General features: G+C 50.4%; 3 protein-coding genes across 3 annotated transcripts; all 3 read right to left on the bottom strand.

Moving 5' to 3' along the window:
* Positions 1-3,627: 3,627 nt before the first annotated feature.
* UBE2Z (ubiquitin conjugating enzyme E2 Z) lies at positions 3,628-11,282 on the bottom strand. The gene is given in 11 exon segments (XM_066340365.1): positions 3,628-3,825; positions 5,458-5,548; positions 6,036-6,148; positions 6,963-7,074; positions 8,615-8,660; positions 8,663-8,713; positions 8,716-8,800; positions 9,988-10,060; positions 10,942-11,043; positions 11,045-11,219; positions 11,222-11,282. Coding segments are annotated over 11 exon segments (1,065 nt in total). The 5' UTR covers positions 11,262-11,282; the 3' UTR covers positions 3,628-3,648.
* A 2,159-nt stretch (positions 11,283-13,441) lies between these two features.
* On the bottom strand, positions 13,442-17,245 carry ATP5MC1 (ATP synthase membrane subunit c locus 1). The gene is given in 6 exon segments (XM_066340369.1): positions 13,442-13,599; positions 14,524-14,687; positions 15,492-15,532; positions 15,535-15,569; positions 16,114-16,161; positions 17,175-17,245. Coding segments are annotated over 5 exon segments (360 nt in total). The 5' UTR covers positions 16,152-16,161; positions 17,175-17,245; the 3' UTR covers positions 13,442-13,517.
* A 1,301-nt stretch (positions 17,246-18,546) lies between these two features.
* Positions 18,547-23,783, bottom strand: GIP (gastric inhibitory polypeptide). The gene is made up of 5 exons (XM_066340359.1): positions 23,558-23,783; positions 21,353-21,485; positions 20,328-20,458; positions 19,168-19,260; positions 18,547-18,716 (listed from the first exon to the last, which is right to left on the bottom strand). Exons 1-4 carry the CDS (start codon positions 23,781-23,783, stop codon positions 19,229-19,231), a joined length of 522 nt encoding a protein of 173 aa, XP_066196456.1. The 3' UTR covers positions 18,547-18,716; positions 19,168-19,228.
* Between the last annotated feature and the right edge of the window lie 1,304 nt (positions 23,784-25,087).

The following is a 25,087-nucleotide window of genomic DNA, read 5'->3' as shown; positions in this document are numbered from 1 at the left end:
TTTCAGCTCCAAAAACTAGGAAATGGAATTTTCCCTCTGGAATTTTGGCTCCCAGCAATGGGAAAAATAGAATTTTTCCTCTGGAATTTTGATTCCCAGCAGTGGGAAATCAGATTCTGTTTCCTATCCAGAGGAAATGAGATTTTTCCTCTGGAATTTTGGCTCCCAGCACTGAGAAAAGTTCATTCCCTGAGGATTATTCCCCCCAAGGAAAACTCGTGGGCTCCTTCTGCCAAAACAAAACTTTATTGCACAAAGGGGAAAAAAAAAAACAAAAAAAAAGAAAAAGAAACCTTAAAAAATAACCCCTAAAAGAACAAAAATCCCATTGGAATTGTTCTGTACAACAGAAAGCAGCCGAGGTCTACCAGGGACAGAATTCCCAAAGAATTCCTGGGATAGAATTCCCCAAAATAATTCCTGGGATAGAATTTGGGGGAGAAAAAACCCAATTCCCGAGGTTTGTTTGGGGGAGAAAACCCAAATCCTGAGCGGTTTTTTGGGAAAAAAAAAAAAAAATCCCGAGGTTTTTCAGGAAAAAAACCTCAATTCCCAAATTTTTGGGGAAAAACCACCAATTCCTGAGGGGTTTTTTTTGGGGGGAAAAAAATAACAATTCCCGAGTTGTTTTGGGGGGAAAATGCAAATCCTGAGGGGTTTTTTGGGGGGAAAACACCAAAATTCCCAAAAACCTCCCAAAATTCCCCCCAAAACTTCCAAAATTAAAAAAAAACAAAAATCCCTCAAAAAAACTCCTGAAATCCCCCCAAAAAACCCCAAATTCCAAAAAACCCCCCCCAAAAATTCCCAAAAAAACCCCAAAATGTTCCCAAAAAACCCCTGAAAATTCAAAAAAAACCCTGAAATCCCCCCCAAAAAAACCCCAAAATTCCCAAAAACCCCCAAAATTCCCAAAAATCCCCCAAAATTCCCAAAAAAACCCCCAAAATTCCCAAAAAAACCAAATTCTCCCAAAGCAGAACCAAACCCAAGCTGCTCCTCAGGAGCTGCCCCTCCCCCTCCCTTTTCCCAAAGAAATCCTGGAATTCCCGGAATTCCCAAGTTTTCCCCCAGGGCTCCAATAAAAGGGCTTTTTGTTGTTTGTTTTTTGGAGCCCCCCAAATTCCAGTTTTTGGGGTTTTTTTTAAATCTTTGGTTTGGTTTTAGAAGAGAGAAACGACACCAGGGGCAGGGTTCAGCTCTACCCCAAAATAAAATAAAATAAAATGAAATAAAATAAAATAAAATAAAATATAAAATAAAAATTATAAAATGAAGTAAAATAAAATAAAGAAAAATAAAATTAAATGAAATAAAGTAAAATTAAAAATAAAATAAAATGAAATAAAACAATATAAAAATAAAATAAAAATAGAATAGAATAATATAAAAAATAAAATAAAAAATAAAAGAAATAAAAATTAAAATAAAATAAAAATAAAAATGAAATTAAATTAAGTAAAATTAAAAAGAAAATGAAATAAAATAAAAATGGAATAAAATAAAATAAAGTAAAATTAAAATAAAATTAAAAAAATAAAAATAAAAAATAAAATAACAATAAAATAAAATAAAAAATAAAAATTAAAATAAAAAAAATAAAATAAAACAAAATCGATCCAGTCCCCCCTTGGATGATCAGAGCATTTTCCCCCCAAACTCCAGGGAAAAGTTTTTCCCCTTTTTTTGTTGTTTTGTTCAGTTTTTCTCCCTGGTTTTCCCAGGAGCACAAAAAGCTCTCCAAGGATTTTGCAGTCCAGAGCTCGTTCTTTAATGGGAGGGAAAAAAAAACCAAACCTGGAAGAAAAAACTCCAAAAATCCCCCAGAAAACTAAAAAAAAACCAAAAAAAAATCAAAAACCAAACAAAAAAATCCCCAAAAGAAAAAAAAAAAAACCCAAAACCCAAAGAAACAAACCAAAAAAACCCCAAAAAATAAAAATAAAACCCCCAAACAACCAAAAACCCCCAAAAGAACAAAAAAAACCCCAAACCCTAAAGAAACAAACAAAAAAACCCCCAAAACCCTCAAAAAAATATTAAAAATTAAAAAACCCCAAACGACACAAAAACCCCCCAAAAACCCTAAAAAAAAATTTAAATTAAAAACAAAAAAAAACCACAAAAAAATCCCCAAAACCCTCAAAAAAATTTAAATTTAAAATCCCCAAACAAAAAAACCAAGAACCCTGAAAAAATAAAAAAAAAATTAAAATTAAAATAAAAAACCCCAAACAAACGACACAAAACCCTCCCAAAAAATTAAAATTAAAATTAAAAAACCCCCAAATGACGCAAAAAAAACCCTAAAAAAAATTAAAATTAAAAACAAAAACACAAAAAAAACCCCTCAAAACCCTCAAAAAAAATTAATTAAAATTAAAATAAAAAACCCCAAACGAACGACGCAAAAAACCCCCAAAAACCATTCCCAAGGTGATTCCTCGAGCAGGAAAATCCAAATTCCTTTTTTCCACCACAAATTCTCCTTTGGGGTTTTTGGGGTTTTGGGATTTTTTAGGGTGAGGAGTGAAATTTTTTAATTCTTGGCGGGAATTTCTCCTGGCAGGTGAAAAAAGGGGAAATAAACCTAAAAAAAAAAAAGGGAGGAAAGGGAAAATCAATGAAACCAGCCCAAAGAAATGGTAAAGGAGAGGAGAGAAAGGGAAAAATCCCCCCAAAAAGTCAGATAAAGGGAAAAAATCCCAAAAAAAGAGATAAAGGGAAAAAAAAATCCCAAAAAAAGAGATAAAGGGAAAAATCTCAAAAAAAAAAAAGAGATAAAGGGGAAAAAATCTCAAAAAAAAAGGAGATAAAGGGGAAAAAAATCTCAAAAAAAAGGGAGATAAAGGGGAGAAAAATCTCAAAAAAAGCCAGATAAAGGGAAAAAATTTCCCCCCCCAAAAAAAATTTAGATAAAGGGAAAGGAAATCTCAAATAAAAGTCAGATGAAGGGAAAATAATCCCAAATAAACCCAGGTAAAGGGTGAAAAAAAATCCTGAAAAGAGCCAGATAAGGGCGAAAAAAATCTCAAATAAACTCATATAAAGGGTGAAAAAATCCCAAAAAAACCATATAAAGGGCAAAAAAAACCCCCCCAAATAAACCCAGATAAAGGGGGAAAAAATTCCCAAAAAAATCCATATAAAGGGGGGAAAAATTCCCGAAAAGAGCCAGATAAAGGGGGAAAAAATCTCAAATAACCCTGATAAAGGACCAAAAAAAACCCAGATAAAGGGGGGAAAAAATCCCGAAAAGAACCAGATAAAAGGGGAAAAAATCCCAAAAGAAACCAGATAAAGGGCAAAAAAAATCTCAAATAAAACCAGTTAAAGGGGGAGAAATTCCCGAAAAGAGCCCGATAAAGGGCAAAAAAAATCCCGAAAAGAACCAGATAAAGGGCGAAACAAATCTCAAACAAACCTGATAAAGGACCAAAAAAAAAAAAACAAAACCCAGCTCAAGGGGTGAAACCCCCTCAACTCCAACCCCCCCGGCCCAAACCCCACACATCCGTCAGTGTCCGTGCTGTGCCCTCCGTGCGGCTGCCGCAGTCCCGGCCCCGAGCCCCTCGGCGCTGGCCTCTGTCCCTTTGGGGGCTGTTTTTGGGCTGTTTTTGGGGTGTGTTTGGGTGTTTTGGGGTGTCCTCAGGGCGGCGGGAAGGAGGCTGGCTCCTGCTCGGCCTCCGAGGAGCTGCTCTCCGAGTCCATGTCGGCGCCGTCGGCGGGCGGCTGCCGCTGCTCCTGGAGCCGCGCGCGGATCCCCTGCAGCCGGCACAGCTGCGACTGGTAATCGAAGGGGCCGCGCTTCTCCCCGAAGGGGTCCTGAACGGGGGGGAAAAAGGGGGAAAAATTAAATATTTACAGCAAATGGGTCCTGGAGGGGGGAAAAGGGGAGAAAAAATTACATATGTGGGGTGTGAAGCGGTCCCGCTTCTCCCCGAAAGGGTCCTAAAGGGGGAGAAAAAGGGGGAAAAATTAAATATTGTGCCCCAAAAGGGTCCTGGAGGGGGGAAAATAAATGTATGGGGTGAGGGGAAGGGTGTGAAGGGGCCGCGCTTCTCCCCGAAAGGGTCCTGAACGGGGGGGAAAAACGGGGAAAAATTAAATATTTACAGCAAATGGGTCCTGGAGGGGGAAAAGGGAGAAAAAATTACATATGTGGGGTGTGAAGCGGTCCCGCTTCTCCCCGAAAGGGTCCTAAAGGGGGAGAAAGGGGGAAAAATTACATATTTACAGCAAAAGGGTCCTGGAGGGGGTAAAAAAGGGGTAAAATAAATGTATGGGGTGAGGCGCTTCTCCCCAAACAGGTTCTGGCGAGGGGAGAAAAAATTACATATGTGGGGTGTGAGGGTCAGGTTTGATCCCAAATGGGTCCTGGGGAGGGTAAAAAAGGAGTAAAATAAATGTATGGGTGAGGTGCTTCTCCCCGAACGGGTCCTGGACCGGGGGGGGAAAGGGGATAAAATAGAAAAATTTACAGCAAATGGGTCCTGGAGGGGGGAAAAGGGGAAAAAATTACATATGTGGGGTGTGGGGGGTCAGGTTTTATCCCAAAGGGGTCCTGGGGAGGGGGAAAAGGGAGAAAAAATGAAATATATGGGATGAGTGGAGTGGTCACGCTTCTCCCCGAAAGGGTCCTGGGGAGGGGGAAAAATTACATATTTACAGCAAATGGGTCCTGGGGAAGGGAGAAAGGGGAAAAAATTACATATGTGGGGTGTGGGGTGGCTGCGCTTCTCCCCGAAAGGGTCCTGAAAGGGGGGAAAAAATTAAATATATGGGGTGTGGGAGGTCAGGTTTTATCCCAAATGGGTCCTGGGGAGGGGAAAAAGGAGATAAAATATAAATGTTGTCCCTGAAAGGGATCCCCTGCAGCCGGCACAGCTGCGACTGGTAATCGAAGGGGCCGCGCTTCTCCCCGAAAGGGTCCTGAACGGGGGGGAAAAGGGGGGAAAATTACGTATTTACAGCAAAAGGGTCCTGGGGAGGGGAGAAAGGGGGAAAAAATTAAATATATGGGGTGTGGGGGATCAGGTTTTATCCCAAATGGGTCCTAGGGAGGGGGAAAAGGGATAAAAAATGAAATATATGGGATGAGTGGGGTGGTCACGCTTCTCCCCAAAAGGGTCCTAAACGGGGTGTGGAAAAATTACATATGTGGGGTGTGGGGGGTCAGGTTTGATCCCAAACGGGTCCTGGGGAGGGGGAAAAAAGGGGTAAAATAAATGTGTGGGGTGAGGGGAGGGGTGTGGGGTGTTGGGTTTAAGGGGGAATTGTAGCTTGGGGTGGAGAGGATCCTGCAATTCCCTCATGGAAGGATCCTGGAATTTCCCCCTCAGAAGGATTCTGAAATTCCTCCTGGAGAGGATCCTGGAATTTCTCCTGGAGCTGCTCATGTCCCCAGGTGTGTCCCCCTGTGTCCCAGGTGTGTCCCCGTGTCCCCAGCACTCTCACCTGCATGGTCTGGCCCTGCAGGTGCAGCCTCTCCTTGCACACGCCCTCGTAGAAGTCGAAATATTCCATGAAGGATTTCTCCATGACGCCCCTGGGGACAGGGGACAGCGGGGTCACCAGGGCCCCGGGTGGCAGTGTCACCTCCCCAGGCGACAGCGGGGTCACCAGGGGCCGGGTGGCAGTGTCACCTCAGGGGACAGCGGGGTCACCAGGGGCCTGGTGGCATTGTCACCTCCTGAGGGGACACCAGGAGCTGTGGGGAGGTGACAGAGCCTAGGGAGGGGACACAGCCCAGGGGAGGTGACACACGAGCTGTCCCCAGGCCCTCCTGGAGCCCCCCAGATTCTCCTGCTGCCCCCCGGCCCCCAGTGTCCCCATGTCCCCCCAGTGTCCCTCCAGGTGTCCCCATGTTCCCCTCAGTGTCCCCAGTGTCCCATCCGTACCGCAGGGGCTCGGGGCAGGGACATTTCCCCTCAGCCCCAGGTGTCCCCGTGTCCCCTCAGGTGTCCCTGGTGTCCCCTCAGGTGTCCCCACGTCCCTGGTGTCCCCCCGGTGTCCCCCCAGTGTCCCATCCGTACCGCAGGGGCTCGGGGCAGGGACATTTCCCCTCGAGCATGTCACACACGGCCACACGGATGGTCTCGTGCCGGATGCACTCGTTGTAGTTCTTGCTGTCCCCAGGGTGCCGCTCCTGCAGCGGGACAGGACGGGAGTGCTGACCAGCCCTGACCAGTGCTGACCAGTGCTGACCGGTCCCTGACCAGTGCTGACCAGTCCTGACCAGTGCTGACCAGTGCTGACCAGTCCCTGACCAGTGCTGACCAGTCCTGACCAGTCCCTCACCAGTCCTGACCTGACCCTGACCAGTCCTGACTGGTCCTGACCAGTGCTGACCAGTCCTGACCTGACCCTGACCAGTGCTGACCAGTCCTGACCAGTCCCTCACCAGTCCTGACCAGTCCCTGACCAGTGCTGACCGGTCCCTGACCTGTCCTGACCAGTCCCTGACCTGACCCTGACCAGTGCTGACCACTCCTGACCAGTCCCTGCCCAAGCCCCGCCCAGTCCCCACCCATCTCTCCTCTCACCCCGCCCAGGCCCGCCCACCAATTATTCCAGGCTGAGATCCCAGTTCCAAACTGGATCCCCATGAATTCCACACTTGGAGCCAAATTAACTCCAGGCCGGAATCCCCAATTAACCCCGACTGGGATCCCAATTAACCCCGGACTGGGATCCCAATTAACCCGGACTGGATCCCAGTTAACCCCGGACTGGGATCCCAGTTAACCCCGGACTGGGATCCCAATTAACCCCGGACTGGGATCCCAGTTAACCCCAGACTGGGATCCCAGTGGCTCCCAGTGGCTCCCAGTGGCTCCCAGCGGCTCCCAGTTGCTCCCAGTGACTCCCAGTTGCTCCCAGTGGCTCCCAGTTGCTCCCAGTGGCTCCCAGTGGCTCCCAGTGACTCCCAGTTGCTCCCAGTGGCTCCCAGTGGCCCTGACCTGCTCGAAGCCGGGCTCGTTGTGGTACGGGTTCTCTGTCATCAGGGACTGGATGGAGATCAGCACCGAGGAGATGCTCTGGGCCGGGCTCCAGGCGGGGCCTGTCCACGTGCTGGGACACCAATTAACTCATTAATTAACTCATTAATTAACTCATTAATGATCAGCACCGAGGAGATGCTCCAGGCAGGGCCTGTCCATGTGCTGGGACACCATTAACTCATTAATTAACTCATTATTAACTCGTTAATGATCAGCACCGAGGAGATGCTCCAGGCGGGGCCTGTCCACGTGCTGGGACACCAATTAACTCATTAATTCACTCATTCATTAACTCATTAATGATCAGCACCGAGGAGATGCTCCAGGCGGGGCCTGTCCACGTGCTGGGACACCAATTAACTCATTAATTAGTTAATTCATTAATTCATTAACTCCAGCTCTGTTTCTCCCCCACAGCAGAGCTGGGGGAGCCCAAACACCTGGAGGGGCACAGCTGGGTCTGACCCTGGGCCTGACCCTCGGAACCAGAACTGGGCCTGACCCACAGAACCGAACCGGGTCTGACCCACGGAACCACAGCTGGGTCTGACCCTGGGCCTGACCCACAGGACCAGAACCGGGTCTGACCCATAGAACCACAGCTGGGCCTGACCCATAAAACCACAGCTGGGTCTGACCCTGGGTCTGACCCATGGAACCAGAACTGGGTCTGACCCACGGAAACCACAGCTGGTTCTGACCCATAAAACCACAGCTGGGTCTGACCCACAGAACCACAGCTGGGCCTGACCCTGGGTCTGACCCACAGAACCAGAACCGGTCTGACCCACGGGACCACAGCTGGGTCTGACCCTGGGCCTGACCTTTGGCCTGGCTCACCCCAGGACACCAAGGCAGCCCCAGTCAGCCCCAGTCAGTCCCAGTTACCCCAGTTAGGCCCAGTTAGGCCCAGTTTACCCCAGTCAGTCCCAGTTACCCCAGTTTTAGGCCCAGTTTACCCAGTGACTCACCCCAGGATGCTGAGGCAGCCCAGTTTACCCCAGTTCAGCCCAGTTTACCCCGACTCACCCCAGGATGCTGAGGCAAGCCCCAGTTTACCCCAGTCAGTCCCAGTTTACCCCAGTCAGTCCCAGTTCAGCCCAGTTTACCCGTGACTCACCCCAGGATGCTGAGGCAGCCCCAGTTTACCCCAGTCAGTCCCAGTTTACCCCAGTTTACCCCGACTCACCCCAGATGCTGAGCAGCCCCAGTTTAGCCAGTTCAGCCCAGTTTAGCCCAGTGACTCACCCCAGGATGCTGAGGCAGCCCCAGTTTAGCCCAGTTTACCCCCAGTTTACCCCGGTGACTCACCCAGGATGCTGAGGCAGCCCCAGTTTACCCCAGTCAGTCCCAGTTTACCCCAGTCAGTCCCAGTTCAGCCCAGTTTACCCAGTGACTCACCCAGGATGCTGAGGCAGCCCCAGTTCAGCCCAGTCAGTCCCAGTTCAGCCCAGTTTACCCCAGTTTACCCAGTGACTCACCCCAGGATGCTGAGGCAGCCCCAGTTTACCCCAGTCAGTCCCAGTTTAGCCCAGTTTACTGTAACTCACCCCAGGATGCTGAGGCAGCCCCAGTTTACCCCCAGTCCAGTCCCAGTTACTGTAACTCACCCCAGGATGCTGAGGCAGACCTTGCCGTTGCGGTAGAAGTTGGGGTGAAGCGCACGCTGTTGTTGCCCGTGGTGATGAGCTTGACGCGCGGCGGGTGGATGGGTAATCCGGGGGGCAGCGGAACAGGAACAGGAAGAAGCCGCCCTCGTAGGGGGTGTCGAAGGGGCCCGTGATCAGCGCGTGGATCTGCGGGTGTGGCCACGGGCGTGGAGGGCTCCCGAAGCTCCCAAATGCCCCAGGGTTCAAACCCTCCAGGGCTCCCAAATCCTCCAGGGCTCCCAAATTCCCCAGGGTTCAAACCCTCCAGGGCTCCCAAAGCTCCCAGGGCTTCCCAAAGTCTCCAGGGCTCCCAAATTCCCCAGGGTTCCCAAATTCTCCAGGGTTCCCAAGTTCTCCAGGGTTCCCAAAGTCTCCAGGGTTCCCAAACTTCCCAGGGCTCCCAAAGCTCCCAGGGTTCACAAATTTCACAGGGTTTCCCAAAGTTCCCAGGGCTCACAAACTTCCCAAATTCTCAAGGGTTCCCAAATTCCCCAGGGTTCCCAATTCTCCAGGGCTCCCAAGTTCTCCAGGGTTCCCAAAGTCTCCAGGGTTCACAAATTCCCCAGGGTTCCCAAAGTCTCCAGAGTTTCCAAACTTCCCAGGGCTCACAAACTTCGCAGGGTTCCCAAATTCCCCAGGGTTCAAACCCTCCAGGGCTCCCGAAGCTCCCAGGGTTCCCAAACCTCCATGGTTCCCAAATTCTCCAGGGTTCCCCAATTCTCCAGGGTTCAAACTTCCCAAGGTTTCCAAACTTCCCAAATTCTCCAAGGTTCCCAAACTTCCAGGGCCCCCAAATTCTCCAGAGCTCACAAACTTCCCAGGGTTCCCAAACCTTCCAAAGTTCCCCAATTCTCCAGCGTTCCCAGAGTTCCCAAAGCTGGCAGCATTCCCAAAGCCGGCAGAGTTCCCCAACTTCCCAAAGCCTGGAGCGTTTTCCCGAACTCTCCCAGAGCTCCTGAACTTCTCAGGGTTCCCAGATTCTCCAGAGTTCCAAAGCCTGGAGTGTTCCAAACTTCCCAAAGCCTTCAGGGTTCCCAAACCTGCCAGTGTTCCCAAAGTCTGCAGCGTTCCCAAAATTCCCCAGCATTCCAAATTTCCCAGGGTTCCCAACCCTCCCAGCATTCCCAATCCTCCAGCATTCCCAAACCCTCCAGCATTCCCAGACCCCTCCAGCATTCCCAAACCCTCTCTCCACTGAATCCCATCCCAACACTCCCAGGAAGGCTGGAGCCGTTCCCTCAGTGGGACATTCAGGGACAATTCCCGCTGGGAAACGCTCCCCAAAGCCCCAGGGAGGAGGAGGAGGATGAGGAGGAGCCCCGAGCCTTCCTCACCTTGGTCATGTCGTGGGGATCAGGCACAACGAACATTCCCGGCGGCGGCTCCTTGTAAATGGACATGATGTCCCTGGGAACGGGAGCCGGAGTGAGGCGGGAGGGGCCGGGGATCCCAATGGATTCACCCTGGGATCCCAATGGATTCATCACGGGACCCCAATGGATTCACCCCAGGATCCCAATGGATCCATCCCGGTTTCCCATGGATCCATCCCGGGATCCCAATGGATCCACTCCGGATCCCAATGGATCCATCCTGGATCCCAATGGATCCATCCCAGGATCCCAATGGATCCACCCCGGGATCCCAATGGATTCACCCCGAGATTCCCAATTATAAACCCTGGCCTGAGATCCCAATTAATTCCGGCATTAATCCCGGCCTGGGATCCCCAAGCCCACGAATCCCTGGGGGATCCCGGCAGGAATTCCAGAGGGATCCCATCGGGAATTCCAGGGGGATCCCAGCAGGAATTCCAGGGCTGGGAACAACCGAGGGCAGAGGGAGTCCCTGCCCAGGTCCCCCCGGGCCAACGGGACACCGGGAAAGGACCGGGACCTGTCCCCACGTTTATCCCGGGAGGGGATCAGGACCCGTCTCCAGCAGAATCCCGGACACCGGGAATGGACCGGGACTTGTCCCGGGAGAGCTCCAGGACACGGACAGGAACCGGAGGATGTCCCCAGGATAATCCCGGGACAACCGGGAGGGACAGGGACCCGCCTCCAGAAGAGCCCCGGGACACCGGGAAGGACCAGGATTTGTCCCCACGTTTGTCCCGGGACACCGGGCGGGTCCGGGGCGCTGTCCCAGGGCCCGTGTCCCGCTGTCCCCGCTCCCAGCCCGGCTCAGGGCCCGTTACCGGCCGCAGCGCCGAGCCGAACGCCTGCTCCGGTCTCCGTGCCCGGGCCCCGCGCTGCCGGTACCTGCTTCCGAAGCGGTGCCCTCACCGTTTGATCCGCAGCAGGCAGGCCGGGCTGGGCCTCTCGCTGTCCCAGTCGCCGCTGACCGTGGGGTCCCAAAAAGCGGAGTGAGTGAGGAGAGCGGGCCCCCGCCGCCGCCGCCGCCATCGGAGCTCCGCCGCTCCCGGGAGCCACCCCGGTAGCGGGAGCCGCGGCCGCGCCGAATCCCGCCGCCGCCCAAAGCTCGGCGGGGATGAAAACGCCGGGAGTCCCCGCGGCACCGGCGGCGCCGGCTGAGGCGCTGCCGCCACCCGCCGCCAGGAGCGCGCGGGGCCGGGGCCGGTCTCGGCCGCCGGGCTCTCCGCCATTGCGGCCTCGGCCCGCGCCGCTTCCGGGATCCGCAACCACCGAGACGCGCGGCCGGAGCGGCCCCGAGCCCGCCCCCGCGGCCACCGAGAGCGCGGCCGGAGCGCCGCCGCCATGGCGGAGCGCGGGCGGGTAAGGCCCGGACAGCGCCCCCTCTGGCCGGGAGGTCTGCGGGGAAAGGGAGTTTGGGGGTTTTGGGGTTTTTTTGTGGGGTTGAGTTTAAAGAACGGCGGGATATGGGGCCTAAAAAGGGTGGGGAAGGTCGCTGGGATCGGTGCTCGCCAGAGCAGCGGGGGGAGAGGGAATTGGGGAGGGTGTGAGGCCGCCACAGCGCCCCCTTCTGGGCGGGAGGTCTGCGGGGAAAGGGGAATTTGGGTTTTTTGGTGATTTTTATTTTTATTTTGTGGGGGGAGTTTAAAGAACGGAGGGATTATGGAGCCATAAAAGGGAACACGAGCGGGCGGGAGGAGCGGCTCCGCCATAAGGGAATAGGGTAAGGCCACCACAGCGCCCCCTGCTGGGCGGGAGGTCTGCAAAAATGGGGAATTTGGGGTTTTTTGGTGATTTTTATTTTTTTTTTGTGGGGGGAGTTTAAAGAAAGGAAGGATTATGGAGCCATAAAAGGGAACACAGAGCGGGCGGGAGGAGCGGCTCCGCCATAAGGGAATAGGTGTAAGGCCACAACAGCGCCCCCTGCTGGGCGGGAGGTCTGCAGAAAAAAGGGGAATTGGGGATTTTTCGGGGGGAATTTAAGAACATTAAAAATCCCAGGAGCTCGGGGTGAGCTCAGCAATTCCAGCTGCACTTGTCCTTCGCAGGGAATTAATCCTGGATTTCCCCAGGGCAGGGTAAATGTCACCCAACACAACAGCAGCACAGTGGTGGTGGTGTTCCTTCTTCTCCCCGGGGAGATTCCCAAAGGGCTGTTCCCTGTTCCCACATTCCAGCCCGGAATCCAGGGAATTCTCCTCCTCCAGCTCCCGAATTCCTTCTTCGTGGGCCGAGTTGTTCCAGATCTGGAGAGGTTTGAGTTCTCCTCACGCCGTTGTTCCCCAGCCCTGTGTCCCATTCCCATATCCAGGAATGTCCCCAACCCCATTCCATGTGTTCCATGCCCTGAATGTCCCCAACCCCATTTCCGTGTCCCATTCCTGTGTCCAAGTCCCAGGAATGTTCCCCAAACAGAGCCACCAATCCCTGTGTCCTATTCCCATTCCCAGGAAATGTCCCCAAACTGATCCCCGTGTCCCCTTCCCTGTGTCCTATCCCAGGAACGTCCCCAAACTCACTCCTGTGTCCCATTCTCATTCCCAGGAATGTCCCCAAGGCCCATTCCCGTGTCCCATTCCCGAGAATCTCACAGCCACAGGCTCTGGGCACAAGGAGTGGCCCCAATTAATTAACCTTAATGACTCCAAGTAATGAGCCAAGCTCCCTCCGGGCTCCCTTCCTTAAAGGCGTGCCCCAAATCCTTCCTTCCCTCGGGAATTCCACGGGAATTCTCCCCAAAATCCAGCCCCAAGCTTTGTTTTCAAGGGCCTGGATTTGGGGGGATTTTTCCCAGATTTTGGGGCGATTTTTCCTTCCCAGATTTAGGGGGATTTTCCCCAAGATTTGGGGGGATTTTTCCCAGATTTGAGTTGACTCCAGCTCATTTTTCCTCCATATCCACAGAGAAATCCTTGAAGGTTTTTCCCTTCAAAGAAGGGAAGGAAAATTTTCCGTCCCTGATTTTCCACTCTTCAACCACCCAGCCCAGAAACTAAAAAATAAAGGTAAAAATCCCCCCCCAAACAACAATTTCTGTAGAGAAATCCTTGTTTCCTTTGGGAATTCTCCCCACAATCCCAAACCTCTGCTTTCACCACATTTGGGGCGGATTTTCCCAGATTTTGACTCCAGCTTTGTTTCCCTCTAGCTGGATTTTCCACCTTCCTTTTCCCCCCACACAAACCCCAGCCCAGCAACTCCCAGGAAAATAAAAAATGAAAGTTAAAACCCCACCTAAACAACCATTTCTAACCCCAAACCTCTGCTTTCACCCAGATTTGGGGTGGATTTTCCCCAGATTTGAGTTGACTTCCACTTTCCTTTTCCACCCTTAAACCCCTTCCACATCAACCCAGCCCAGAAAATAAAAAATAAATGTAAAAAAACCACCCCAAAACATCGAGTTCTGTATGAGAAACCCTCGTTTATGGCGCGTGGTGCAGGGCCTGGAGGTGTCCACATGGCAAAGAGGATGAGGAATGCCACCATCAGACAGAAGAGCCCATGGCCTCGGACAGGGCGAAGCCCAGGATGGCGTAGGAGAAGAGCTGCTGCTTCAGGGAGGGATTCCTGCACGGAGAGGGAACGGGATAAAATCAGGGAATGGGGGCTCAAAGTTGGAATAAAATCAGGGATTAGTGTCCCAAGGCTGGGGATAAAATCAGGGAATGGTGCCCCAGGGGTGGGAATAAAATCAGGGATCAATGCCCCAAAGTTGGGAATAAAATCAGGGAATGGTGCCCCAAAGTTGGGGATAAAACCAGGGAATGGGGGCTCAAAGTGGGAATAAAATCAGGGATTAGTGTCCCAAGGCTGGGGATAAAATCAGGGAATGGTGTCCCAGGGTTGGGAATTAAACCATGGATTAATTGCCCCAACCCAGCCCAGATTCAGGGAATAAAACCAGGGAATGGTGCCCCAAAGTTGGGGATAAAATCAGGGATCAGTGCCCCAAAACTGGGAATGAAACCAGAGAATGGTGCCCCAATCCAACCCAGATTCAGGGAATAAAACCAGGGAATAGTGTCCCAAAGCTGGGACTGACAGAATCCTGGATCATTTTAAGGGGAATGGTGGACCAATTTTAAAGGATCATTTTTATGGGAAGGGACCATTTCAAAGGATCCCTTTAAGGGTAGAATGGACCATTTTAAAGGATCACTTTGAAGAGAAGAATGACCATTTTAAAAGATCACTTTAAGGGAAAAAGGGACCATTTAAAAGGACCATTTTTAAGAGAAAAGTGACCATTTCAAATGACCATTTTTAAGAGAAAAGTGACCATCTTAAAGGACCATTTTAGGGGCAGAGTGACCATTTCCAAGGCCCATTTCAGGCCAGAAGGGACCATTTCCCGGAACCCAGCACAGCCCTGTGCCCACGCCCTGGGCACACCCTCCCCGCGCAGGGCCGACCCCAAATCCCATAAAACCCCTGGAAAACCCCTGGAAAACCCCTGGAAAAGCCCTGGCAAAGCCCTGGCAAAGGCCTGACCTGGCGTAGCCGATGATGAGGCTCCCGAAGACGGTGCCGATGCCCGCCCCCGAGCCCGCCACGCCCACGGTGGCCGCGCCCGCCCCGATGAACTTGGCGGCCGTGTCAATGTCCCGGGCCAGCGCCGAGCTGCGGAACTGCCGCCGGGGGACAGCGGGGGACAGCTGCGGGACAGAGGGGACACGTCAGGGACAGAGGGGGACAGCTGCGGACAGAGGGGACACGTCAGGGACAGCGGGGACATGTCAGGGACAGGAGGGGACACGTCAGGGACAGGGCAGGGATAGGGCAGGGACAGCAGGGGACACCTGTGGGACAGAGGGGACAGGAGGGTACACGTCAGAGACAGGGCAGGGACACCTGGGGACACCTGCGGGGACACCTGGGGACACCTGTGGGGACAGAGGGGACACGTCAGGGACAGGCAGGGACACCTGTGGGGCCAGCGGGGACAGCAGGGACAAGTCAGGGCACACCTGTGGACACCTGCAGGACAGCAGGGACACATCAGGGACAGGGCAGGGGACACCTGTGGGGACAGGGCAGGGACACCTGGGGACACCCGGGGACACCTGCCAGGACAGGAGGGGACACATCAGGGACAGGGCAGAGACACATCAGTGCAGGGGACATGTGCAGGACAGCAGGACAGGAAGGACACATCAGGGGACAGGGCTGGGGACACCTGTGGGACACCAGGGGACAGATCAAGGGACAGGAGGGACAGGTAGTGACACCTCAAGGGACAGGACAGTGACAGGCAGTGACACCCCAGGGGACAGGGCGTGACACCCAGGGACAGGGCAGTGACACCCCAGTGCTGGCACAGGAAGGGGAGGGACAGTCCCTATGAAGAGGACGAGGATGAGGACGGGAGATGAAGGAGGAAGAGCAGGGTGAGGACAAAGGACCAGGACGGGACCAGGGATAAAGGCTCAGGAGGGGAGGGTGATGAGGCCAGCGCTCACCTGTGCACTCTGAGCCTCAGGTGTGCCCAGCACTGCCAAGCCACGGGCCTGGCCAGAGCCCTGGAGCAGCAGCGGAACTGCAGGGACAGGGACACTTCATCACATCATCATCATCATCATATCATCCTCATCCCACCTGCCCAGACACCCCTCGAGATGGAGAATTGTCCCCTAAATCCACCCCAAACCCCCAAAACTGCTCCCTGGGGCACAGAGGGGACTTCCACAGCCCCCAAGAAAACCAGCACTTTATTGCTTTATGGGCCATTCAAATCCCTCCCCAAACCAGCCCAAGGCTGGAAACAAACACTGAGCACTGCAGTGGTTCTGCTTCAGCCGCTTGGGGCAGCTCCACACCCACAAATTCCATTTTTTCCCACGTTTCCCCCCTGTTGAGGTTATTTTCCCTGGGAATAAAGGGAATCCTGAACAACCCCCGGAAAAGGCAGGAATTCCTGCTGGCAGCAGCTGCAGCGGCAGCCATCACATGGTGTCACCAGAGGTCACCTTGTTGTCCCCTCCCGTCACTAAAGCCAAGTTTAAACGACTTGAGGTGTGCAGGGAGGGATTTTGGGGGTGAAATCCCCCCAAATTCAGCGGGAATTCCCCAGGACATGACCTAAGGGCTGGGGAGCCGAGCAATGCCACGGGAGCCTGCATTTTGCTGGATCTGTAACAGCAAATAAAATAAATAAAATAAAAATAGGGAAAGAAATCCGAAGTGACCCTGATTCTCGGTGCTGTCCCCAGGAACCTGCCCGGGTTATCTGGGCTGGTTCGTGGCCCCAGGGTTGTGTCCCCAACTTGTCCCCGAGGTTTGGCACAACTGACCCCGCAGTGTCACCGAGGTTTTGTCCCAAGGCTTTAACCCTATAATGTCCCGGTTGTCCCCAGGCTTTGTCCCCAAGGTTTTAACCCCACCGTGTCCCCAAAACCTGAACCCCACCGTGTCCCCGGCTGTCCCCAAGGTTTTAACCCTGCTGTGTCCCCAGAGGCTTGTCACATGGACCCTGCAGTGTCCCTGAGGCTCTGTCCCCACCGTGTCCCGAGGTTTGTCCCCAAGCTTTAACCCCATAATGTCCCCGGTTGTCCCCAAGATTTTAAACCCCACCGTGTCCCCGGCTGTCCCCAAATCTTCACCTTCACCGTGTCCCCCAGGCTTTGTCCTCGGCTGTCCCCAAGGTTTTAACCCCACCGTGCCCGAGGTTTTGTCCCAAGGCTTTGTCCCCATCGTGTCCTCGCCGTGTCCCCGAGGTTTTACCCACCCCGTGTCCCCGGCTGTCCCCAAATCTTCGCCTTCACCGTGTCCCCGAGGTTTTAAACCCACCGTGTCCCCGAGGTGTTGCCCAGCCCGTGTCCCGGCTGTCCCCAAGGCTCGTCCCCGCTGTCCCTCAGCCCTGCCCGGCTCCGTGTCCTCCTTCCCCGTTAATCCCCGCTCGGCGCCTTTTTCCCGGGGCAGCTCCTCCCTCCCTCAGCGGCGCCCTCAACAAACCCCCCGAGGGCCCCGCAGGCCCCAGCGGCCCCCCCAGCGAAGGGCACGAGCCCATTGAGCAGCGGCCGTGACCGTGGCCGTGAACCGTGACCGTGACCGTGGCCGTGACCGTGGCCGTGGCCGTGGCCGGGAGCGGCGGAGGCGGCGGCGGGGCCGGAGGCAGCGGCCCGGGCCCGGGAGCGGGCTCCCACCTGAACGGGGTCCGCTCGGGCGGGCGGCGGCGGCGGGCTCTGTGGGGAGCGTCACCTTGTGCCGTGTCCCCCCGGCGTCCTCCGCTCTCATTGGCTGCCGCCCGCGCGCGCGCTCGCCCGCGGCCCCCTCCCCATTGGCTGCCGCCTCTCCCGCGTGCCCGCGCTCGCCTTCCTCATTGGCCGATACCCTCTAAGCCCGCCTTGCCGCATCCGGGGACTGCGGGAAGAAGGTGGGGGGAGGGAGCGGCGCGAAGGAGAGCGGTGATTGGTGAGCTGAGGAGGCTGGGCGCTCGCTGATTGGCTGTGACAGTTGTCAATCTGGCGGTGGGCGGGAAAGGGCGGGCTCCATGGCGGTGCTGAGGGAGGGTTTGGGATGGAGGAAAAATCAAACGGGAGACGGGAAGGCTCTGGAGGGATTCATTATGGGTATCGGGATTTATGGGATCGGGATTTATGGGATCGGGAAGGTTCTGTGGGAGCAGAGAAGGATTTATGGGACCAGAGAAGCGCTTGTGGGGCCGGAGCAGGTTCTGTGGGATCGGAGAGGGTTTTGTGGGATCAGAGTTCTCTTGGGACCAGAGAAGGATTTTTGGGATCGAAAAGGATTTTTGGGATCAGAGAAGGCTTTTTTGGGATCAGAGAAGGTTTTGTTTTGGGGACTAGAGAAGGGTTTTTGGGACCAGGGAAGGGGTTTTGGACCAGGAAGGTGCTGTAGACCAGGGAAGGATTTATGGGGCATGAGGAGGATTTTTGGGATCGGGAAGGGGTTTTTGGGACCAGAGAAAGTTTTTTGGGATCACAGAAAGGTTTTTGGGATCAGAGGGTTTTTTTGGGGACCAGGAAGGTTTTTTTGGAACCAGGGAAAGGTTTTTTTTGGGACCAGAAAATATTTGGGACCAGAGAAGATTTTATGGATCAGAGTTTCTTGGCACCAGAGAGATTTTTGGGATCAGAGAGGGTTTTTTTGGGATCAGAGAAGGATTTGTGGGGACCGAGAAGGGTTTTTGAGAACAGAAAAGATTTTGGGACCAGGGAAGGTTTTTTTTGGGACCAGGGAAGGTTTTGTGGCATTAGAGAAGGTTTTTGGGGACAGAGAATGTTTTTTGGGGACCTGAGAATGTTTTTTTGGGACAGATGGTTTTTTTGGGGACCAGGGAAGGTTTTTTTTGGAGCCAGGGAAGGATTGTGGGACCAAAAAAGGATTTTGGGAATTCCCACCAAATTTTTTAGGAATATTTCAAACCTTCCCCGCATCACCTTCACCCAAATCTTATTTCAACTTAAATTAAACGGGTTTATTTATTTAAGATCCTTTCCAAGCCAGTCCAGCATTTCCCAGCACCTTTATTTAGGAATTATTTCAAACCCTTCCCCACATCAACTTCACCCAAATCTTTTTTTTTTATCAGCTTGGAAAAAAAAAATCCTCTTTTTAAATTATTATTTTATTATTTCAGGCCAAAAAAAAAAAAAATAAAATCCTTCTCCTCCTCCTCGGGGATGAAGAGGGAATTCCATGGAAAATCCTGGAGTTACGTGGTCCTGGGAATTAAAAAAAAAAAATCAAAATATTTTTATCCATTTCATCTCTTTTTATTTATTTTTATCCATTTTTATTTTAATTTTCTCACTTTTTAAAAAATTTTCTTCTTATCCCTCTTGTTTTACTTTTATCCCTTTTTGTTTCTTTATTTTTATCCCGTTTTATTTTTTTTTATTTTTACCCTTTTTGTTTTCTTTCATCCCTCTTTATTTTATTTTAATTTTTATCCCTTTTTCCTTTCCCCATTTCCAGTTTTCCCCTGCAGCTTTTCCCAGAGATTTTTGTCTCTGTTTCATCCCAGAAATTGTCAATTTTTCCAGTTAAAAAAAAGGAAAAAATGGATGAAAATTTGCCTTTTTTTTTTTTTTTGGTGAGAATTACCTGAAATAATTTTGGAAAATCCTTACATTTGTGGGAATAAAGGGAATTTGGGGGATTTGGGGAACTCACGTGGCCCTGCAGAGCTCCCCCGACACCAGCCACAGCAGGAATTCCTGCTCCAAAAATTCCCTCAGGCCCTCGGAGCCTTCCAGAGCTGGAAAACTGCAAAAAAAAAAATTAATTTAATTTAATTTAATTTAATTTAAATTAAAAACAGAGTTAGGGAAAAAAATCTGGAAAAAACAGAGTTAAAAGGGAAAAAACCTGTGAAAAGAGAGTTAAAGGGGGAAAAATTAAAAAATTAAAAATAGTTAAAGGGGAAAAATTCAAAATAATTGTGTACAAATGGAGTTTAAGGGGAAAAAATTTTAAAAAATCTGGAAAAACAGAGTTAAAAGGGAAAAAAATCTGTAAAAAGAGAGATAAAGGGGGAAAATTAAAATAAAATAAATTTAAAATAGTTAAAGGGGAAAATTCAAAATAATTCTGTAAAACAGAGTTAAAGGGGGAAATAATAAAATAAATAAAAATAAAATAAAATACAGTTAAAGGGGAAAAAATTAAAAATAATTCTGTAAAACAGAGTTAAAAGGGGACAAAGAAATTTTTAAAAATTCTGTAAAAACAGATTTCAAGGAAAATAAATCCTGCTTTTACCATCCCCTTCTCCCAGTCCCGAATTCAGAGGGAATTTTGGGGAAAAGCTGCGAAAAATAACAAATTTCCCCAGATTCCTTTAAAGAAAACTGCAAAAAAACCCCAAATCCTGTAAAAAAACACCAAAAATATCCCCAAATTTCATTTGAAAACCCAAATCCCCCCAAATTCCCTTAAAATACCCCAAAACCTCCACAAATTACATTAAAAAAATCAAAAAATCCGCAAAATTCTGTAAAAAACCCAACAATTTCCCAAATCCTGTAAAAAACAGTAGAAATATCATTTATTTTCCATTTGAAAATCCAAAACCTCCCCCAAATCCTGTAAAAAAAAACCTCCCAAATTCCCTAAAATCCAACAAATCTCCCAAATTCTGTTTAAAAAAACCCAAAATCCATTAAAAAGCCCCAAAAATCCCCTCAAATTCTGTAAAAATAATAAAAAAAATATTCCCCCCAAATCCATTAAAAAAATCCCAAATTCTCTTAAAAAACCCCCCAAATATCCCAAAATTCCATAAACCCCCCAAATTCCATAAAAATCCCAAGAATATCCCATTTTTCCCTCACCTCGTGTTTTCTCTGTTTTTCCAAACCCGCCCAGGAGATTTTTGGCTCCTGAAGTTCCCAAATCCCAATTTTTTTGTCCTTCTGAAGCGTTTGGAGCTTCGGCTTCTCTCTTGAAGGGTCCCTCGATGTCCCTGGGAAGGGAAAAAACGGGAAAAAAATCCCTAAAAACCCCTCCCAAAAATTCCCTAAAAATTCCTTTAAATCCCATTAAAAATTCCCTTAAAATCCCTAAAAATCCCTAAAAATTCCAAAAATATTCCTTGAAAATGCCCTAAAATTTCCCCCCAAAAAAACCCTAAAATGACTTTAAAAAAATCCCTAAAAATTCCCAAAAACCTCTCAATAAATTCCCTAAAAATCCCACAAGAAGTGCCAGGATTTCGCTTTTTCCAGAAATCCTGAGCTCCATCTCTCGGGGATTTTGGAGGGAAGGGAAAAATTCCGGGATTTTTGGGGTAAAAAAAAGGGAAAATCCCAAAGTTTTCCCATGGGAAAACACTGATGGGAATTGGGGGATTTGGGAATTGTTTGGGGTTTGGGGATTTGAGAGTTTGGGAAATTTGGAATTTGGGGATTTGGGAATTCAGGGATTTGGGGATTCAGGAATTCAGAATTTGGGAATTTGAGAATTAAAAAATTAGGGGAGTTTTGGACTTGAGAAATTTGGGATTGGGGATTCATGAATTAGGGAATTTTGGGAATTTAGAGATTTGGAGAGTTCAGGGATTGGGAACTGGGAAATTTGGAGACTTGGGAATTAGAAATTCAGGACTTTAGAAATTTGGAGATTGGGGGATACAGGGATTGGGGATACAGGGATACAGGGATTGAGAATTCCGGGATTGGAATTCTGGGATTGGAATTCGGGGATTTGGGTATTCAGGGATGGATTGAGGGATTCAGGGATTGAGGAATTCGGGGATTTGGGGATTCAGGGTTGAGGAATTCAGGGATCTGGGGTTTGGGGATTCAGGGTTTGGGGTTTTTGGGATTCAGGATTTGGGAATTCAGGGATGGGCCCTCACTGGCTTTTCTTCTCCCTCCTGGCCAGGAGCCACTCCACGAAGTTCTTCTTGAGCACGCTGTCCATGGTGCGGCTGTAGTCACTGGCCAGCGTCGCCTCCGCGTAACGGCGCCGCAGCGGGACCGGCACCGGGGCTGGAATGACACCAACGGGAATACTGACACCGGGAACAGTGACACCGGCACCGCGGGGCTGGGAATAGTGACACCGGGAATAGTGACACTGGGAACAGTGACACCGGGAATGACACCAACGGGAACACTGACACCGAGAATGACACCGGAATAGTGACAATGGGAATACTGACACCGGCACCGCGGGCTGGGAATGACACCGGAATAGTGACACCAGGAATGACACCGGGAATGGTGACACCGGCACCGCGGGGCTGGGAATGACACCGGGAATGATGACACTGGGAACAGTGACCCGGGAATGACACCGGAATGGGACACCGGCACCGCGGGGCTGGGAATGACACCAACGGGAATGACACCAACGGGAATAGTGACACCGCACCACGGGGCTGGGAATGACACCGGGAATAATGACACCGGGAATGACACCGGGAATGGTGACACCGGGAATGACACCGGGAATGACACCAACGGAACACTGACACCGGCACCGCGGGGCTGGGAATGACACCGAATAACGACACTGGGAATGACACCGGGAATAGTGACAACCGGGAATAGTGACACCGGGAATGACACCAACGGAATGACAGCGGGAATGACACCGGGAACAGTGACAACGCACCGCGGGCTGGGAATGACACCGGGAATGACAGCGGAAATTACAGCGGGAATGACACCGGGAATGACACTGGGAATGACACCGGGAATGACACGGGAATGACACCAATGGGAATAGTGACAACGGGAATGACAATGGGAATAGTGACACCGGGAATAGTGACACCGGCAACCGCAGGCTGGGAATGACACCAGGAATGACACCGGGAATAGTGACACTGGGAATGACACCGGGAATGACACCGACACCGGGATCAACAACGGGAATAATGACACCAGGAACAGCAACAGGAATAACGACACCGGGATCAACAATGGAATGACAGGAATGACAACACCGGGATCATAGCAGGAATAATGGGAACAACACCAGGAATGGCACCGGGAACAACAACACCACCACCGGGACCGCCCGGCTGGGACACCGGGGACAACAGCGGGATCAACAGTGGGAATGACACCAGGAACAACACGGGGAATAACGGGATCAACAACAGGAACAACACCGGATCGACAGCGGGAATGGCACCAGGAATACTGGGACAACCACTGGGACGACAGTGGGAATGACACCAGTGACAACAATGGGATCAACAACAGGAATACAATGGGAACAACGACAGCACCGGGATCAACACTGGGATCAACAACGGGAATAACAGGGAAAACCCTGGGAATACAGGAAACACCGGGAACAACAGGAAAAACACCAGAATGTCCAGGCTGGGATACCGGGAACAACAACGGGAACAACAGCAGGGAAAATGGGGAAAATACTGGGAACAGCAGCGGGAATAACACCGGGAAAACGGGGAGGAACAGGATACGGGAAAATGGATCTGGGGAGGGCTGATCCTGTGGAATCCACTCCCCAAATCCATGGAATTCTCCCCAAATCCATGGAATCCACCCAGAATCTATGGAATTCTCCCCAAATTCATGGAATCCTCTCCCTGTAGGGGCCGGAAAAGGCTCCCAAAAAAACCCGGAATATCTGGGATTATTTGGATATTGGGAATATTTGGGATATCTCACCCCGGGAAAAAGGCTCCCAAAACACTCTGGAATATTTGCAATATTTGGGATATTTGGGAGTATCTGGAATATTTGGAATATCTGGGATGTTTGGGATTATTTGGGATATCTCACCCCGGGGAAAAGGGCTCCCAAAATACCCTGGAATATTTAGGATATTTGGGATTATTTTGGAATATCTGGGATATTTGGGCTATTGGGGATATCTCACCCTGGGAGAAAGGCTCCCAAAACCTCCTTGGAATATTTGGATTATTTGGGGATATCTGGATTTTTGGGGATATTTGGAATATTTGGGATATCTGGGATATCTGGAATATCTGGGATATTTGGGATATTGGGGAATTTGGGATATTGGGGATAATTGGGATATTTGGGATATCTCACCCTGGGGGAAAGGCTCCCAAAAATACCATGGAATATCTGGTATCCGATTATTTGGGAATCTCTGGGATATCTGGGAATATCTGGGATATCCGGATTATTTGGGAATATCTGGGATATCTGGGATATCCGGATTATTTGGGAATCTCGGGACGTTGAGGCTCCCCCGGGCGCTGTCCTCGGCGCTCGCGGCGCCCGCGCGGCCAGCAGCAGCAGCAGCGCCTCAGGGACATCCCGGCTCCTTCCCTCGGACATCGCCACAATCGCGACAGGGGACAGGCTCTGCGACACCGCCCCGAGGGCGGGCTGTCACCTCCACCACAGACTTCCCAAAAATACAATCCCCAGGATTCCCGGTTTTCCCTGAAATTCCCGTTTCTTTTCCTGAATTTCCCATTTTTCCCTTTGAAATTCCCCATTTTTCCCTTTGAATTCCCATTTTTCCCCTTAAAAATTCCCATTTTTCCCCTTAAAAATTCCCATTTTTTCCCCTTAAAAATTCCCATTTTTCCCTTCAAATTCGCCATTTTTCCCTTTAAATTCCCCATTTTTCCCTTTAAATTCCCCATTTTTTTCACTTCAAATTCCCCATTTTTCCCCTTCAAATTTCCCATTTTTCCCCTTTAAATTCCCCATTTTTCCCTTTGAAATTCCCCATTTTTCCCTTTGAAATTTCCCATTTTCCCTTTGAAATTCCCCATTTTTCTCTGAAATTCCCCGTTTTTCCCTTTGAAATTCCCCATTTTTCCCTTTGAAATTCCCATTTTTCTCTTGAAATTCCCCGTTTTTCCCTTTGAAATTTCCCATTTTTCCCTTTGAAATTCCCCATTTTTCCCTTTGAAATTCCCCATTTTTCCTTAGAAATTTCCCATTTTTCCCCTCCCAAACCCCATGAAGAGGGACAGAATTCCCTTTTTTTTTCCCCCCAGATTCCCATTTTCCCCTGAAATCCCCATTTCCCCCTCCAAATTCCCGTTTTCCCCCCGAAATTCCCATTTTCCCCTTGAAATTCTCTTTTTTTTCCCCCTAAAATTCTTATTTTTTCCCCTCCCAAACCCCATGAGAGAGCGAAAATTCCCATTTTTTTTCCCTTGAATTCCCATTTTCCCAAAAAAATCCCCATTTCCTCCCAATTTTTCCCATTTTTTTTCCTCTGAATTCCCATTTCCCCCCCAAAAAATTTCCATTTTCCCCAAAAATTCCATTTTCCCCCCAATTTTTCCCCATTTTTTCCCTTGAAATTCCATTTTTCCCAAAAAAAATTTCCCATTTTCCCCCTGAAATTCCCATTCCCCCCCCTCAAAATTCCCATTTTTTCCTCTGAAATTCCCATTTCCCCCCAAAAAAATTCCCATTTTTTCCCAAAAAAAATTTCCCATTTCCCCCCAAAATTCCCATCCCCGAATGTCACCTCTCCCGCGGGGCCGCGGCGGTTCTGGATCCCGGAACGTCCGGGCCGCTTTTATCCCGATCCCCGGAGGGAATGGGCCAATTCCCGGGAAATCCCTCGGAAATTTGACTTTATGTAATTAAACCCTGGCCCTTAATTACGCACGGGT

The sequence above is a fragment of the Sylvia atricapilla genome, unplaced genomic scaffold (assembly GCF_009819655.1).
Source record: "Sylvia atricapilla isolate bSylAtr1 unplaced genomic scaffold, bSylAtr1.pri scaffold_69_arrow_ctg1, whole genome shotgun sequence".
Classification (NCBI taxonomy): Eukaryota; Metazoa; Chordata; class Aves; order Passeriformes; family Sylviidae; genus Sylvia; species Sylvia atricapilla.
Note: the sequence above shows the minus strand (reverse complement) of the source record. Positions and strands in the feature narration are given on the sequence as shown.

Coding starts and splice junctions, on each gene's coding strand:
- GIP (XM_066340359.1), bottom strand. CDS start 23,783: ATGTCCGAGGGAAGGAGCCGGGATGTCCCTGAGGCGCTGCTGCTGCTG. Junction 21,486..23,557: donor CGGATACCAGATATTCCATG/GTATTTTTGGGA, acceptor GTGTCATTCCAG/CCCCGGTGCCGGTCCCGCTG. Junction 19,261..20,327: donor AAAAACAGAGAAAACACGAG/GTGAGGGAAAAA, acceptor TTTTTTTTGCAG/TTTTCCAGCTCTGGAAGGCT.